Here is an 18354-nt window from a genome sequence, read left to right on the forward strand (position 1 = left end):
CATGTTGTCTGTAACTGTGCACTCCATGTCCAAGACAGAAAAATATTTCCATAATGAAGCAGATCCGATTTCATTGGAATTTACTGTACAGATTATGCTGTTTTCCCCTTTCTCTTATTGTTGTTTAGCCTTATTTACTACCCCAGATGAAGGCGCTATTAACTTCTCAGCAGGCAATTCTATGATGATAACATTCATCATTCTGCTAATTTTATAACAATATGTAGAGTCCTACTACTAAGTGTTGTCATTGTTTAATGGGCAGGTTCTGCAGATAGCTATTTAAAGCATTGGAGCACTTGGTTTCAGTGATGCTCTTAATAGTTCATATGCAATTTAATAACACAAAATAGCTTGCAACTGCTGCTGCTGCACCAGCAACATGCAAAGAGCATCATCGATGGTGTACACGTGTCACAGAGACTTGAGAGTCCCGAGGGTGATGGGGTTGGTTACATTTATGAACAATGTCATACAGCAGCTATTCAAACAGCTTCTGTGTTTTATTTTCTTTTCAGACACCGATTATGACTAGGAAAAGACCGAGAAGTATAACAGAAGCCTTAACTCATCTGAACCTAACATTCACACATCATGCTGCTGCTGTTTGCTTCCTGCCTCGACTGCTATGTGCATGGTGCCTTCCTGCTTTGTGGAGAAAGCTGCTTAATATTCATAGACAAATACAAAGCTGTATCTTCTCAGATAGGGAAGGATATAGTCACTTTAGAACTACCTGAAGTAAGAGATGGTGCAGTATAGTTAGTACTTCAGAAGGTTTTGCCAGAGGGTAACATTTGTTCTAGGAAATACGGCGTATCAGAAGAAGTCCCCTTGCCTTCAAACAAAGATGACATCTCTGCAGAAGTAAGCTATGTTCAGTAACTCAAGCATGTGAATGCTAGTAGGCATGTCAAGTGTAAAGGCTGGGGTTTGTATTTGTTTATGAAAATAACAAAATTTTAAATTATATTCATCTTTCTTGTGAACTAATAGTGGTTCCTATTCAGAATGAAGTTTGTGGAAGAGAGAGTGAAAGAACAAATCCTGTTTACTGCCATATTAAAAAATGAAACTTGACTGATATTTTTTTAAAGATATTTTTCATTGGCTGATGCTTGCACATGATCTGCTGATCAGGCAGATCAAGTTGATTTTTAGATTGAGCATAAAGTTAATTTTTCATTCTTTAACTGAGATTGTCTGGTCTGTCAGCATGTAGTATAACTGCATCATTAGAATGTCATATTCTTAGGATGATAAAGCAATAATGTCAACCAATTCTCTTTAAAAATAGATGTAAATATTGTTTTTATTACTCAAAAAGAGACGAGGAAGGATGTATAGTCTTGTCAATATGAGGGTTCCAGGTAATTGCTGAATGTCATTCTAGAAGCACCTCAGATTGTCCCACTGGATATTTTTATTAGTTACCTTTGTAAATATCAGTTTTAAGTGTTTATTTTTATGCTGATTTTGTAGGATCACCTAAATGCAATCTCTCACTTCTCAACTGTTCATTGAAATGATCTATACATTTTACTTTGGTAAGACCAAATGCTGGTATGTTAGCAATGTAGATAATACTAACATCACAACACAGATGTGTCAGTCACATCAGAAGAATTTTGATGTCTTTGGATCCAGATTCTGAAATTGGCAAGATTTTTTTTAACCAAAAAGTTCATTTATAAGTAAATTATAAATGGATACTGTATTTAAAATATATATTAGTTACTTACTTTTCCCCAAGTGCTCTTTCCAGAAAATCTTTAAAAATATACGCTAATGGGAAAGCTCATTCCGTAAGGTAGGCCCCGCCAGGACTCCGATAAGGAGAGCAAGTGTAATGGAAAGGAGAATTGAATCAAAGCAGACGAGCTCTTTCTATTCTGCTATTCTCATAACCTTCTGTGGCAAACTGTTCGGGCCTGAACAGTCAGATATGATGAAGCTGCACACAGTTGCATTCTGGAAGCAAAACACAGTGTTCGCTGTCTACTGCACTGCAGTTCTTGTCTCCTGCTGAAAGGTTATTATATAAATTAAATGTTAAAAACCGGGCACCCGCACTTGCACGCATTTTCCCTTTTCCTGCTCAGTGTTTCAGAAGGCTTGTCTTATGTGTTACTACCACAACAGTGCACCTGCTAGCCAAAGGGTAACCTTTGTCTGCCATCCGTCAAGTTTTTAGCTGCCATAAACCATGTGCCAACTTTTGTCCTAAAGAAATCACAAATGAGGTGAGTTCACTCCCAGCCTGTATTTCAGTAAATAACTGCAGTATGTCAAGAGATATGACCAGTATGCTCTTCTCCCTTTTACTATCAGAATTCTAACAGTAGCACCCCTTATTTTATAGAAATACAAATGAATATTTTTTCACTTCAAAATAAAAATGTCTTTGTTCAGTTCTTTGCCCTGCTCCATGTAAGAGAGGTGACAATGCCAGATACACTGTTTTACAGTTTCTTCTGCCACAGCTCAGTGAATTCTCAAATATTACTGCCAAACGGAGTCACGCTTCTGCCCTCTTTCATGTGGATAACCTCCCCTTTCCCCTCCCCACGCCCATAAGGGGAAGGGGGAGAAGCTTTCAGAGGAGCGCAGTTGTCCAAACTATTAGAGACACTGTTGACTGCTTTTTAAAACTAGTTGTATATATTTTCTGCCCATTGTTTATGTGGCGTGGGACCTGTTTTTATTTTGGAAACATAACTTTTAGGCAAGCTTTGTATTTTTCTGTGCTTGTAATGCATCAGCCAACTTGTTTTGTCAGTTGTGTACCAGATGTTCTTGATGGTGTTGGTGTGTACAATTTGAACAGTATTAGCTGCAGGGTTTTTAGGTGTGACAGAAGAATGTTGGTCACTTTTAATTTCTCTTGCTAAGCGTGAGTGGCTTTCTTTTTTTTTTACGGTATTCAAAACCCAAATAAATTTATTTGTGAGCATAAAAATGCTGAGGGAGGTTTAATTTTAGGATTGAGCAACTTGATAGTGTCTCTTTAATGACAAAAAGAAAAGGAATACTTGTGGAAAAGTACTCCTTTTCTTTTTGTGAATACAGACTAACACGGCTGCTACTCTGAAACCCGTCTTTAATGACGGAGCATTTTGTCTAACACTTCCTGATGCAACAAAATGAAAGCCACAAACTCTTTAGATTGTCAGCTGCAGTGTTTTTGCTGTGCATTCTGATATACTGAGGGGATTGGTTTTGCATACTGGCAAAGCCCTTTGAATGAGTATGTGTTTCCATTTCTCTATGGACAATGCACTGAAATTTACTGTAATTTTACTGCTAGTGAGAAATGTTTAATCTTATATATGTCTGACAGAAAAAAATCTTTAGGATAAGGTTGAATGGGATAGTGTTTTTTTTTCTGATCTTTTATTTCTTCATATTGTATGTGAATTAAATATCTATTTTCTCTTGTGACTCCAGGTTCCCATCATGTAATTATTGAAATCATAAATATTTATTACACATAGGATAACATGCTGTAAAACTCCTTTCTTTAGATTAAGTCCATTTTAATTGCAAATAATGCTTATGAAACTTTTTACTATTTTACTTTAACAATCACAGATTATAACTTGCTGTTAATATGAGCCAGGAATGAGCTCCTACCTGCAGCATGTTCTTCATGTATGATATATATTTTTTTGTATTAATAACTATTGGAAGCTATTTTAAGAGTAAGTTTTAACTCTTAACTCACTTTTACCTGAACTCTCTTTGTAAGTGTGATAGATGGAGATAGCTGGTGTTTGGCATTCACCATTGAATACAGGGTGCTTTTGCAGAAGTATTTTGTTCTTTTTATTTAAGACCATCACGGTTTTCTCTGTGTACTTCATCCCACAGCTGTATTAGTAGAGCAATAGTTTCAAAAAGTAAATGTAAATCAGTCTGGTGTATGGAACTTAGAAATACGTCGTTAGTGCCCCTTTTTTCACTGAAATTAGGAGAGTCCGCCCCTAGAATTTTAATCCACTTATGTTTTAGGATCAGTACAAGCATGTACATTTCATATTCACTGGAATCGCCAATTGGCCTTTTCTTCTCCTTTATTTGTTTTTGCAAATTCACCTTGTTTATGGCTGTGTATCTTGAGGTTAGTATATGCTAAGTCAGTGTTTTTACTGGTTTTGTATTACCTGCTGTACACAAAGATGCTAAATTTCTGCTTTCCATTTTAACATTTTTAACGTGGTTGTGTAGGATTAAAAAACTTGCTTCTTGCTTGCACAGAGATTTAGCTTCCCACCCTCTGGTATTTTGTTTTGATCACCTAGTTATTGCTGGCAAACTACCAGAAGCATTGTATATCAGAAACTGCCCGCTACTAATTCACAAATCATAGAATCAGAGAATTGTAGGGACCTTGAGAGGTCATCTAGTCCAGTCCCTTGTCCTCAAGACAGGCCTAAGTATTATCTAGACCATCTCTGACAGATGATTGTCTAACCTACTCTTAAAAAACTTCCAGTGAGGGAGATTTCACAACCTCCCTAGGCAATTTGTTTCAGTGCTTAACTACCCTGACAGTTAGGAAGTTTTTCCTAATGTCCAACCTAAACCTCCCTTGCTGCTATTTAAGCCCATAGCTTTTTGTCCTAGCCTCAGAGGTTAACGAGAATAATTTTTCTCCTTCCTTGTAACAACCTTTTATGTACTTGAAAACTGTTATCATGTCCCCTCTCAGTCTTCTGTTCTCCAGACTAAACAAATCTAATTCTTTCAGTCTTTCCTCATAGGTCATGTTTCCTAAACCTTTCATCATTTTTATTGCTCTCCTCTGGACTTTCTCCAGTTTGTCCACATCTGTTTGCAAACTTTTGCTCAACCATACTATCCAGAGCAGCATTATCAATTAGTTTGTAATTAATTTTACATGTTTGTACATGTACTTAATATGCCTGCAATGTGTAAGGTAGTAAACCGTGGATGTGGTTTAATGTAAAGTTGCTACATGGAGAGCCCTGCTGTACCAAAATATCACAATAGAGATCCGAACAATTCTAGGGTAAGTTTAATATAAATAGTTCGGAATCCTTTAAAAATCTAGGCACCCAGTGACATTAGCTGCCTTCTTTACACTTTGCATCCTGACTCTGCACACGGCTATGCCCAATACCATCAAAAGTATGTAGTGTAAACTGAGTGTAATTGGCTTTTGGAGGGTCTGTGTCACACATTTTATTTGAAACTTTGGAACCAAAAGAGTTGATCAGTCCAAACTCCCATTGCACCAAATGTCCAAAATGTTACAATTCTGTGATGATAGAAATGTGTTCTAGAAATAAACAAGCAATGTGTTCTATACTGGATAAGAGAAGGAGTTCGATGAAGGTGTCCTGTGTAGAATAATTGGCATGAATTAGGCATGGTCTGTTTTGTAAAATATCATGGAAATCACTGAAATGTAATTATTTGGGAGATGCAAATATGTTCAATAGGGCTGTTCTGTGAGTGGTAAAGGATTACTGCTAATTTACTGAAATTTGGTTTTCTTGGACTAGACCAAATGGGTCAGTTCCATAGAATGTTAAACCTCTGTCAATCTAGTTGGGCCCGGTGTCTCTCATTACCATACAAATACCTTTCCGTGTCAGTGAAGTTTAAAACCTCTTCAGTCAGGCTAATCTGTAACCGAAGAGTTGATCCAGACTTCTGCAATTGGACAGTTCAGGCAGGTTAAACCGTAAGAGAGAGCACCTGCTATCTCAGGAGGAAAAGAATGTAGTTGACAATGCTGACAATCTTTAAATTCTTTTGCACAGGTTCATATTTAAAACATGAAACAATTTCAGTCTGGAGGTAAATGTTCTTTTCTAATGTTCTTGAATTTAAGTAATAAAATAAACAGTATAAAGCAAGCCAACGTGTCCTTGTGGGGCAGGGTGTATTTATATGCTAACATGGCCACTCGGGAACCATCTATGAATGTGGAACTCTGCACTATCTTGAAAACTCCTTTCTCTCCTATTTGCCCTTCATACGAACCAATCCATGCTGGTTTGCCATTACAGCATCTGTTTAACTGACGAGACCATATTGTTCACACGTACTCACCTCATACAAAGTGTTAGGAGCTCAGCTCCTTAAACCCGTGTCAGAGGGACTCAGATACTACAGTGATGAGGATCATCTAAGTCCCTGGTTGGGTAAGGCAAATTCTGTCCTGTGGCACATGTGTGATGCTCTCACTGGGTTCGATGAGATCTACACCAATATCCAAAGGCAGCGTTTGGCCTTTAAACATTAGATTAGAAAGGGTCTCCGCTGTTTCTGTATGTTAACTCTGGGCCCCTATTTTTTTGCAAAATATGTCCTCTCTTCTTAGAGCTCACAGCCCACCTCTGCAGCTAAGCTTGCAAGATGCTAACATTGCATTGCTAATTAACCCAACCCATGGACGAAGGGCCAAATCCAGATTTGGTGTAAGGTCTGGTCTTCACTAGGAAAAAAGTGTGTTCTGAACTCAAGTTAGCTAACTTGAGGTACAGTCCTAGTAAAGGCAAGGCAGTTTGTTTGTTGAATCGACTTGCTAGCAGTAAACTGCCTTTTCTTCACTAGGATTCTACTTTTAGTTACCTAGAATTTTCACTGGAGCCAAGAACACACCTTTTCCCCCCCCGAGTGAAGACCAGGCTTCACTGGTTGGCTACAACCACATTAACATCTGTGGAGTGCTGCCTTTTACAGCAGGTTTGAATATGAACCAATGAGCACAATATTTCGAGTCCTCTGTCATCCAGGATACCAGAGTCTAAGGATATTTGGTCAATGCAGGCTCTTGATTACAATGATACAGGGCAGGGAGAATGTGTGATGAGCCGTATGCGAAATACGTCGGTTCCAGGGTGTGATTGGAAATCCTTTCTCATATCAATGTGCTTTCCCTGAGGCACTTCAAACCACTGTTTAGTCTGTCCCATCCCATGCCATCCCTCAGTTGAAAATATTTTTACCAAAATATGTGTTGACGTGATTTTTTCATCCTATTGAAGGGATTTGGAGAGAAGGGGAGGGTCGTGTGGCTTATGGATTTTCTTCTTACCATATTGAACATGCTGACTGTATCAAGCCTGTTAAAGAAGCTATTGTATAGATAAAAACTTTTATATCATTCTGCATAGCCTTATAGAACATGTAAATATGGATCACACAAGGAATAAATGTTGTGCTATAGAAAATATTTTGTACTACATAGTTTCCTAAGTAATACAGATATTCTGTCTATTGTGTATATACTTGTATGACTATGATTCCAAGTTTAGCGTTGCCAGATATTTACAAAAGATGTTGTTTTCTAATAGTGCTGTGAGCATTTCTCAAAGGGATTAAAGAAGCTGACAGCAAGAGGAAATGGAGTTCTATTAGGAAAGAAAACTCAGTACAATATATTATCCCTACCCTCTGTGATGTTTTGCAACTGCCTTATCTATGTGCATCTTCCATGAACTTGGCAAACGAAGCAGGATTTTGGGGCACTTTAGTCATTGCAAAAATAAATGTAAGTGAAGATGTTACCAAGAAAATGAACATATGGGAAAATACCTTTATTTTTAAAGTAAAAAAGAGAAAATTACAGTATCTTGTTTGGTAAAAGATACAAATGAATACCGTTCCAGTCCCTCCCCTGAGGATTTGTTCTGTACAGAAGTAATTTTATATTTTACAACTAAGAGTTTTCATATCAATAGAAAAGCAGATGAAAATGTGAAAAGGAACTGCAATAAAAGTGAACTACAGTAAACTGCTGTCTATGGTGGATCTTTGCATGTACAAAATGTGTTGCATTCAAACAATGACAATAAATTAGAGTACAAAGCTTGGATGCCAGTTGTATTTAATGGATGCTTTTGCTTTGCTAAGACATTTTAATTATCCCAGCATACCACAATTCCCAGCATAGCTATTCTCCCATTTAAATCTGGTCATTGTGTAATCTCTCTCACAACCCAGTTTTACCCTTGCGTGTGATTGCCTGTTGCCTGATATGAAGTGATACTGAAAATAGAAAGGGGCAGAAGTACCTTTGAAATGGGAACTTCCCCTGCCCCATTTAGATATTACAGTGTCGTGCAGGCATATAAAATTCTAAGATTTATCAGTTCTTATTAACCATCATGTGGAGTATATTGCCATACAAATTCTTCATATCCTGTGTTTAGCCAGCTTGCTTCATGACCACTATCCCAGTCTCCCTGCCTCGACCATGCTTCTTGCCATGAGATCTTGGTCTCGGACAGAAAGTTTACCAGTTCTGAGGTACATTAGCGATATTGTCGTTACCACGATGCTTCCCATTAACACAATGGAAACACTTGGGAGAAATGCTGCCGTAGGTGTCTTATTCCCATGCTTTTCTGTTCCCCTCTCCTACCTGACACCCTACTTCCCACGCAGGCTGGCGTGACAAGGGAGTGCCCAGCTTTGACGCCAACTCTTCAAATAACAAACAAAAATTAAAGCAAAAGCCCACCGCGCAAGATCAGGGCAAAGAATGGAGTGACTTTAGTGATTTGTTTCATTACGTTTGTCTCATAAGTTGTTTTGCTGTGAATAGTTTGCCCAGCTCTAAGGCCAATAACCATGCGTGCCCCACCAGCACCTGTCAAAAGTCCTGGCAGCTCCACAGACCCCCAAAGAGATGGATGGTCGGGAAGGGTGTAAGGAACAGCCTATTAACGTTGGGTACTTGGGGAAATGGGTCTCTTTGGCACCCTGAAGGCCTGTGTCCTTACAGCCATGCCGGCTTTGCTCTCCAATCTAACTGGGCCCGGGCCAACCAGAGTGATATGCAGTATTAGCCTGTGAATAGGAATGTGAACCGCAGCCGCTGAGATGGAGCATACTGGTCACGTGGAGCCATCGGGCTCCAGGCACCAAAAAGCGGCTGGTCTAGGTCTGTAGCAGCATTTCGTGTAATGCAATAGCTGTGCTCTGCACATAGGCTCCAGATCACTTCCATGCCTGCTGGTAGTGCCTTGAGCCCCCTAATGAGAGTGGGGGGGGGGGCATTGTACAGGCCCATAGATAGAGAGAGCCTCTGCCCTGAAGAGCTTACTATCTATTAGACAAGACGGACAGGGCAGGAAAGAACAGGCATAGAGAAGGAAAGTGACTGACCCAAGGCCACCCAGCAGATCAATGTCAGAGCTGGGAACAGAAACAAGGTCTCCTGAGTCCCAGTCTTGTGCCCTATCCACTGGGCAACACTACCTCAAAATACCCTCCAATACTTTGGGATAAAGAGCCTGCACATCACCAGAGCTACAACAGAGCCAGCATAGGCTGGAGACCCCAGGCCTTGCCTTGCTCTGTAGCCTGAAACATACTGTAACTATTTTGCATGAGCTTTGCCTTGCTCTGTCCTTGGTTTTAGAGTAAACACATCAATAAACTCCAGAGGAGGAGTTTTCCGGAGAATCTGGCAAGGAGCAATGGGAACATGCTGATGCGAAGTTCAATATTAATCTTTTGCAAAATGAGTGGGATATTTTTAAGGGAAAGCCGGAAGAAATTTGAATAATGTTTCCATAGTCCACTGCAAGCCCTCGCTCTTGCAGTGAAATCTAATGGCTGGAATTCAGTAGACCTACCTGCTGCATCAGCATCAAAATGTGCTGCCCTGTTCAGAAACAACTCATAAATAGGGCTCTCCCTGATCCCGCTCCGTCACAGCAGAAACACACTAGAAGAGGTAGTGGCAGCATCCCTGCTTGAATTTGAAGGGTTTTTAGCAGTTAGCACAGGAGTTTTAGAAAAGGTCTTTTATTGTACAGGATATTTTGTTAAAATCTGGGAGAAATGATACCAGGGGGTTTTAATTAACCAGGACAGTAGCTGAACTCAGTGTGTTTATTCTCCCTGCCCACTGGCTCCTCCAAGCCCTGTTAAATTCAAACTACTTTAAAAAGCGGGCAGTTGGGGGAGGTAGGTGGGAGGAAAAGTTCGTCAGCTTTGGCACATTCCAATCAGGGAGCTCTGACTTAAGATGCTCAGAAAAGACAATGGATGTGTCTGTCCTAGTTCTCGTCCTGGCGCTCATCACTGAAACATCTGCGTGCCTACAAGGGGCCCGGCAGTCTTACCCCTCAGGTGGGATTGTGCTGTGTTGGGATTACAGTTGGGATTGCTTTTTGCACAAGAAGAGAGAGAAGCATTAACCTGAGACAACGGCTGCAGGCTGAAACTAGACAAATTCTAACGGGAAATAAGAGGCGGATTTGTAACAGTGAGTTGAATTACCCACCAGAATAGCTTCCCAGGGGTTTGTGGTGACAGCCTCCATCATTTTCAGTCTTTGTCGAGGCTCTTTCTAATGCAGTCACAGGTTATTGGGCGCCATGCAGGGATCATGGGTTGAGGGTCTGTGGCCCGTGTTATGCAGGAGGCCAGATGGGATGTTCAGAAGGGATCAGCGGGTTTACGAATACAGTGCACAGATATGCTCCAGTCAAACTTCTTTACCCAACCTCATGCTTGTTCTCCCAAGGAAAGCCAGAAGGAGAAGCAGCTGCTGTAACTTTTCATAAAATAGTTTTAAAACTTTTGTTCGGGTGACAGTGTTAACGCTTTTCCATTTCGGATTTTCAGGCGCAATGACTGAACCGCAGAGTCCCCCCGAGCCAACGGCTGCTGGGGAGAGCCTTGGCGAAATAGGTGGCAATTACAAGGTACAAAAGCGATGGCCCGTAACAGACTAACACTGTGTGTTGCTCCAGCTCACCCTTGAAACATACCTGGCGCCTGAGTGGACTCGCGCTTACTAACGTGAAACGTTGTAGCTTGTGTGGGTAAAAAGCGAGCAGCCTGGAGCCTTAACAGCACGGCAGTGTTTTAGCATGACCCAGTGCGGTGATAAATCTGTTCCTTGTGTGCCAGAGCTGATCTTTCCAGCCTCCGAGCGTCAGAGTGAGGCTTTGTTCTGATGCGTTACTACTAGTACCTCTGCCAGACACGCTGCTGGAAAGGGGAGATGCTTTCCGCAGGGTCTGTCAATGCCCAAGCCTCTCCCGGTAATCTGTTTACTGTTGCAGCTGCTTAGCTTTTATTATCTGGCTGGCAAAGAACGCAGGTTCTGTAGCCCCGCCGAGTTTTGCTATATTTGTCCGAAGCGTATTTCTGTTGAACTGGAGTGGTGGTAAAGTCCCTGATGATAAATGCAAATGCTACCTCGCAGGTCAGGGTTTCTGCTGTGTGGCGTCAGAGGGCTGTGAATAAGGAACATCAGCTCAGCCCTTCAGCTCCTGTGTGGTGCTGCATTTCCTTTCTCCATCTTGCACCGTGCGGAGGAATCGGGCAGTGTCCGGTCACCGTGGGCTCCGCTGGGTGCGAGCGCAATGGGTCAGTCGGTGTGGGGGTGTTGCACCGGGGGAAACATACAGGGTCTCCACAGGGAGTGCAGGAGAAAGCGGCACGTTGTGATGTGCTCGCAGCGTTAGAGTGATAGCCCCCAGCGTAATGTCAGAAGCAGTCGTTACCCATCCTCTGAGACAAAGACCCCACTTGCCACAGGGAATCGCCCGCTTACTAGCAGTCCGCACTTTCCCTCCGTCCTGCAGTGGCAAGCGCGCGCCCCTCAGCTGGAGGACACGGGGGACCAGCACAATGCTCTGCTGCTGTTCTCGGCCAGGGAAGCTGGGAGAGAGGAATGGACCCACGAGACTGTTTGGGCCCTTGAGCCCACCTTCACTGCAACAGAGTTCGGGAGACTGACTCATTTCTGGAAGGCTTGGAAGGCTGAATGGCTTTCCCTGGGCTCACACTGCCCCTGGGCCTAGATTTCTGCTAATTGCTGGCAGCTTGGGCTGGAAAGAGGCTCCTGGGGATGGCTCCTGGAAAGGAATGAGCCAGCACATTTGGGGTGAGCTGTGTTGGGTTCTCAGGCCGTGGGCCCTTATCCTGCAGTGACTCCTTTCCCAAAGGTCTGTCCGATCTTTCGCACCAAGGATTGAGTGATGCCCAAAGTGAAACTCCCTGGCAACTGCCAGTTTGCCATGTAGAAAGTGTACGGACCCACGTGTTCGTGAATGGTTCCATTGCAGAACCCTCTAACTCGCCCTACGACTCTGAAATTCAGGGTTCCCGAAGGCTCCATCTGAATTTGTTAACAAATCCCAACCCTGTTGAGTTTTGTTCGGTTTGAGGTTTGGCTGCTGCTCAGCCCTGCAGGCTCCAGGTGAAAATTAAACCCATTCCAAGCTAGTCAGGGTTAATGACTCAGGTAATAAGCTCATGGATCAAGAGAGAGTGATGAGTAGGAAACTATTTATGATGAACCCACCCCTGGGGCAGGAAACCACAGACCAGAGCAGAGTCCCAGGTGAATTGTTAGAGTGAGCGGAGTGGATCTTGGGTCTTGCACTTGAATTGATGATCCTGAAGACAGGCATTCACTTTGTGGTCAGTTTTTCAGCCAAGTACAGATGAGATATCACGCCTTGTTGTATTCAACAGATGCTCTGTGGTCAGTGCTTGGCTATCAAGCTAAAACCAGAGCCATCCATCTCGCCAGAACCTGCAAGTCAGAAATCCGTGATGACGGCACTCGCCATCAGGGGAGGTGAAGTGCAAAGCACATCCCACCCTGCATATGCAGTTGGTGAATTGGAACAAGTTGTTGATGAGGGTGGAAGGAATTCAGACCGGTCGTAGAGCTGCCCAGCTACCATGGAGTGCGACTCCTATGGCTCAAACCTACTGGGCGAACGGGAGTGGCTGGATAGGCCGCTGGGATACTGAACGGTTTGCTGCAGAACTAGGAACGCCAGGTTCAGTTGTAAGGAGACTGGCTAGCAAGCAAAGGCAGAAATAGGCGATTTAGTCACTCAGCCTGCTTTGCTGCTGTTTGTGTTTGAAGTGTGTGTGTGTCCAGCTGAGTTATCACCAGTGCCAGGCCTGGCTTTCTGGAAGGGAAATGCCGAGGGTTCCCCCATGGGCGACAGAGCAGGAGGAGCAGACTTGCTGAGCAACGGCCTGAAGTGCCCACGCTCTGACTCCACCTGCACATCGGAGCTTGTCTCTGCCAGCATGGCCGGTGTCCAGCTCCCCTTCCCGGCTCTGGCCAGGCCGTGGCCGTGGAGGTGCGAGAGCGTCCCCTCTCCTTTCAGATCACCATCTTCGAGCTGGAGAATTTCCAGGGCAAGAAGCGTGAATTGACAGAGGAAACTCCGAATGTGACAGAGGAAGCTCTGGAGAAAGTGGGATCGATCCAGGTGGAATCAGGCCCGTAAGTACAGAGAGCAGACGGATGAGCCCCACAGAGGTGGGGGGCAGTGCCCTTCAAATGCAGGAGGGGAGAGGGCAAGGCCCCCCACAGCAAAGGAGGAGGATGAGATTCTTGCTAACAGGGCCCTTGTTCTGCACCCTTGAGACGAGTCTGGGAAACACAAGCCAGGTGCTGGGAGTGAAGGGACCATGCAGCCCCAGGCAGCAGGAGGCTCGGCTGGGCTGCGAAGACCCTCCCCCAGACCTGTGCGAGGGGCTGACCCTAGGAGGCAGGGATCCCGTGCAGTTGTGGGGTGCTCGGCTTGTTAAATTCCATCCCGCTCTGAGGCTGCCCGCAGCAGCTGCTGCCAGGGGAACCCCCCGCCCCAGTGTGGGGGATGTGCTACACACCCCCTGAAAAACCCGGCCCCGTCCTGGCCAGCAGCCGGGAGGGGAGGCGGGGGGGAGCCCCGAAGTGGGAGTCCCCACGCCCTGTGTCTGCGTACCGCCCCAGCGCTGACCGGCCTCTCCCTGCAGGTGGCTCGGGTTCGAACGCCAGGCCTTCTGTGGGGAGCAGTTCGTGCTGGAGAAGGGAGCCTACCCGCGCTGGGACTCCTGGTCCAACAGCCACAGCAGCGACAGCCTGATGTCCCTCCGCCCCCTGCTGATTGTGAGTGGGGCCGGCGCGGAGCTGGGAGGGGGGACAGCCCCAGAGAACCCCTTTGAGGCGAGCCAGAGGCGTGGGACCCCCTTGCTGGGAGTGGGCAGCGAGGGTGCACAGCAGAGGCTCAGGATGGGAGTTAACAGCCCCCAGGGGTTGTCCTGAGCCTGGGGCCCCACGTTGCTCAGTGAGATGCTTCTCCTGTGAGCCCTGCCCTCGAGGGGATGTGCTCCCCAGGGCTATTTCGTGTCAACTTAAACCCCCTCCCTTCTCGGCCCCCACCACGGAGCCTGGGAAAGGAGCCCCCATTTCCTGACTCCATTCCCCGACATAGCTCCGCCATGAGCAAGCTCAGGGGGCTGGGGCCTGCCTCTCACCCGTGTCTCGCACAGATGCGTACATCAGCTGGAAGGGTGGGGGCCCTTTGCTCCTCTGCGTTTCTTTGGCCTTCGGCAGCTTTGTTCCCAGCTCCTGTCGGCCAGCGGAGCCTGGGATCTCTTGAGGTAGCACCAGGCTGGTCTGGATCGCACCGTGACGCTCCCACGCGCTGCGGCGTGTGCGATTCTCAGCCCAGAAACAAGCCCTGGCATCTGCCAGGCCACCCATGCCTCCTGCTCCGTCCAGTCGGCGCTGGCTGGGTGTGGAGGCTCTTCCCGCCCTCGACAGCCGGGGCATGCAGGGCCACTTGGGCATTCAGCCCCCGGTGATCTCTCCACAAAGTGGGCAAGCGGGGGTGGCTTGGCCAGCTTCTCCCCAGCAGGCAGGGCAGTGGGAGAGCAGCTTGCTGGATGTCTCCACTGCAGGACAGCAACGAGCACAAAATCCACCTGTTTGAAAACGCCGGTTACAGCGGGAGGAAGATGGAGATTGTAGATGACGACGTGCCAAGCCTCTGGGCTCACGGGTTCCAGGACCGGGTGGCCAGCGTCAAAGCACTGAAGGGAACGTAAGGGCAGAGACCCCCTGGGCCAGCCCCCAGCTCCAGGGCAGCCGGTGTGAGACGCTAGCAGCCAAAGCACCGCTGTTACTCTCCCGCTGAGCTGGGCGCTGGATGTACACACACTAGGAGACACACACTGCCCCAGAGAAGTGACGTGCCAATTACAGACATGATGCAGCGGGTGGGTGGAGCGCAGGGTGCGGGTTCAGGGCCGGGGCCGGGGACACGTGGTTACATAGATTAGCGCAGGTTTCAATCAATAGCTAAATAAAGACCTGCCACCCCTGTCTGAGGGGCTTGTGGTGCATGATACAAACTGTATCCAACTCAGTGAGCAGGGGTGAAAACTCTTCCCTAACCCCTAGCAAGCCATCAATCAAACCACCTGCACCAAAGAGAGACAGGACCAGAATGTGCCCCCTTTGCCCAGGTCTGGCAGCCTTCAGGGCCTGGAGCTGGCCGGTCAGTGATGACCCGGAGGCTGGACAGAGCACCTCCTTGGGGGCATGGGCTACACCCAGGCTTTGCACGGCAGTAACTGCCTGGGGGAGCTCTACGGTGGGCACAGAGATACAGATCCCAGGTGCCTAGAGCTCTTTTCCCGGCCCTGGGCGAGGGATCACACAGCTTTGTCTTTGTTTCTGAGTCGGCTGTGGGTGCCCCAGCTACGGGGCTAAGAGCCCGAACAAACCGATGGAAGAAGGAAAGCAGGGCCGCGTGCCTCGGGCAGGGGACTTTCCTGGCTGGGTTTGCCCTGGAGGCTAGGATCATGGTTCAGTGCTGGTCTGTTCTCAGACTTCGGCTGCAGCATCTCAGTCCTTCCCCATCCCCAGCCTCCTGGCCCTGCCTGACCGAAGTCAGGGCGAGTGAGAACTCCTCACTTTGGGGGGGTACATTCCACTGGTGTCCCTGGGCTGTTGGGGGGTGGGGGGTGTCACTTCCTGACCTGCTGATGCCTGCCCTGGGAAAGGGAAGTCCCTATGGTTCTGGTCCATGTGGGTAGGTAGGGGCTGGGGGCTGCTGCCCATTCTCTGCTCCCTGCTGGTTCCTGGGGCATAACACACACACCTGACCTCCCCCAGACCTCCTGCCCCTTCCTTGCTGGGCATGCCACCATTCCCTCCTGGAGCTTTGGGCATCTGCCATTCTGTGCTTGCTGTGGCCTTATTTAGCAGCTGCATCGTGACACCCTCCCCCCCAAGCAGGGGTGCACAGGACAGCAGGAGGCCTGAGCAGAGCCGGGCTGATGGGGGAATGGCCTTTGGCCTCCAGCTCTGCTGGGGCAGCAGCAGGTCGACATGGCCTTTCTGTGGATGCAAAGAGCAGCTTCCCCGCCCGAGGCGGGGGAGAGAAGGACCTGGACTTGTATTGCAGGTCCCTGCATGAGTTCGGGGGCAGCCTCCCCCTGGGCCTGATCTCTCTCCCTGTCGTCACCGCTGGAATGGGAAATGGCTCCAGCCCATCTGGGAATGTTGCTTATGCCTTTAATTATCCCCTGGCATGAGCCACGGACAGGTTCCCCGGGACGACAACTCTTGGTGTTGAGCACCAGGTCCATGCAGCTTTGTTGTCCCCTGGGGTGCCAGGCTGGCTCCGGGTGGCTCGGGCAGCCAGGGAAAGGCCCGAGCTCCGCAGGAAAGCAGCCGGTGCGGAGGCAAGGCATGTGCTGCCAGGACCTGGGTGTGCAGTACGGTGTCTCGGGGGGCAAGGCCGGGGAATGGTGCTGAGCTGTTCCCCCCCACCCCCCCCGCACTTTGCGACGTGGGGTGAAATAGAGGGCTGGCCCGACGGGCACCCAGGGTCCAGCGGCAGTGCGGGAGGGAGGCGACATCATCTATCCCTGCGACTGCTTCCCCCGTCGCCACCGCTGAGCCTGTTCCAGCCCCCGTTAGCCTGGCTCAGCCGGGCCAGGCAGGTCCCACGCTGCCCAGAAACTGTGTTCATGTAGCCAGCTAGGCCCTTGGCGTCCTGGGGCCCACGCTGGGGGCTGGAGCCAGCACCTGCTCCGTGGCCGGGGCCAGCACAGCCCCGGGGGAGGCACCGGGCGCGTACGTGACGCTGTGGCTGGGAGCCAGGGCTGCCCCCGCTGTGCCCGCCGGCCCCCGCTGGGGAGCTTGCCTGGAGCTCCCGTCTGCCGTGCTGAGGGTTGTCTCCCTCTCCCGCAGGTGGGTGGGCTACGAATACCCCGGCTATCGAGGCCGCCAGTACGTCTTCGAGCGGGGCGAGTACCAGCACTGGAACGAGTGGGACGCCAGCCAGCCCCAGATCCAGGCTGTGCGCCGCGTCCGGGACCAGCAGTGGCACCAACAGGGCTGCTTTGAGGCCAGCTGAAGGGGACGCCGGCGCCTTGCAACCACGGCCGAGGAAGAGGAGGACGCCGTGATTTATAACCCGCCGTGTTTGCGCCAAACCTTCTCAATAAAGCTCAGAGCTGGAGGCTGCTGTGGCCTGGCTTGTCCCGCTGCTGTGTTCGCAAGTCGGCCGCTGGGCCAGGGCTGTGTCCTGGGGGCAGGCGCCAACCCTGCGGCTCTGAGAGCTGCCCTCCTTGCCTCCTGGCATCGCACAGGGGTTCCCAGCCTGGGGGGGGCATGACCACCCTGCCCGAGCGGGCTGGGGGCCTGGCTAGATGTGAGGGAAGCCCAGGATGGGAAAGGCTGAGAACTGCTGAGCGCTGCCTTCTCCCCACGCGGGCGGGCCCCACAGCACAGGCTAACGGAGCTCTCACCTCGGTGGCGAGCTTGGCCTACGTGGGCTGCCATGTGCAGCCGGCCCGACATGTCCTCCTGGTGCTAGGGCGTGTGGGAGGTACCAGACACATCCCTGGGGCGTGTTCCCCATCGCGCCACAGCGTGAACCCCGACCAGCGTTGGCCCTGATGCCAACTCAGCTGAGGCCTCCGTGATGCCCGGAGGGGGGGCAGAGCAGCTGTCTGGGCGGCTAGACTCTCCAGCAGCAGATTGTGCCCAGCAAGAAGCTATGGAACAAAAGGGAGAAAAGAACAATCGTGCACGTCGTTACATAAAGGCTGCAGTGTTCCAAAAATAACACCCCTTCCGCCGCCGCTTCGCAGAGCTCACGCTGCCTGCCTGCAGAACGAGATGGCGACCCGAGCTCCTGCTCCGGGGGATGCATCGTGGGCACCTCCTCGCAGCTCCTGGCACACTGCTTTGCATGTGATATCCGAGAGCGGGGTCTCTGCAAAGCGCAGCTGAAAGGGTTGCAAAGGTCATAGCAGACACGCTGGCGTTTGCCTTTCGGTCTCGCCCTCGGGGAAGGCCAGCTGCGTCTGCACAGCCCCTGAGTACAGAGCGATGCTGAATTATCTGAGTGACTATAAATCAGGGTGCCGTCGCTGTGGCAGCTCACAGAGCGACCACGCTGGGGAGGCGGCAGCTGCAGCGGGGGAGATGGGAACGCGGGCGGTTTGCAGAGCTCGGTTACTGACGGTCAGCCGAGGTACCTGGCTGCGGAGAAGGGGGCGGTGCAAGAACTGCAATTTCCCCACATTTCGGTCACAGCTACTTGC

At 48.6% G+C, this 18354-nt stretch overlaps 2 protein-coding genes across 4 annotated transcripts in view; both read left to right on the forward strand.

Moving 5' to 3' along the window:
* Positions 1 to 7847, forward strand: part of KIAA1671 (KIAA1671 ortholog) — a 119116-nt gene extending 111269 nt beyond the window's left edge. For all 3 annotated transcript variants that reach the window (XM_077835439.1, XM_077835440.1, XM_077835442.1), the window contains one exon: positions 519 to 7847. The gene's annotated coding sequence lies outside the window, so the exon portion shown is untranslated. The remainder of the gene's footprint in view (positions 1 to 518) is intronic.
* A 2772-nt stretch (positions 7848 to 10619) lies between these two features.
* CRYBB3 (crystallin beta B3) lies at positions 10620 to 17275 on the forward strand. Its single transcript, XM_077835443.1, has 5 exons — positions 10620 to 10694; positions 13131 to 13249; positions 13765 to 13897; positions 14692 to 14834; positions 16994 to 17275. The coding sequence occupies exons 1-5, from the start codon at positions 10620 to 10622 to the stop codon at positions 17157 to 17159; spliced, it is 636 nt and encodes a 211-aa protein (XP_077691569.1). The 3' UTR covers positions 17160 to 17275.
* Positions 17276 to 18354: the final 1079 nt, after the last annotated feature.

Source organism: Eretmochelys imbricata, chromosome 15 (assembly GCF_965152235.1).
Source record: "Eretmochelys imbricata isolate rEreImb1 chromosome 15, rEreImb1.hap1, whole genome shotgun sequence".
Lineage (NCBI taxonomy): Eukaryota > Metazoa > Chordata > Testudines > Cheloniidae > Eretmochelys > Eretmochelys imbricata.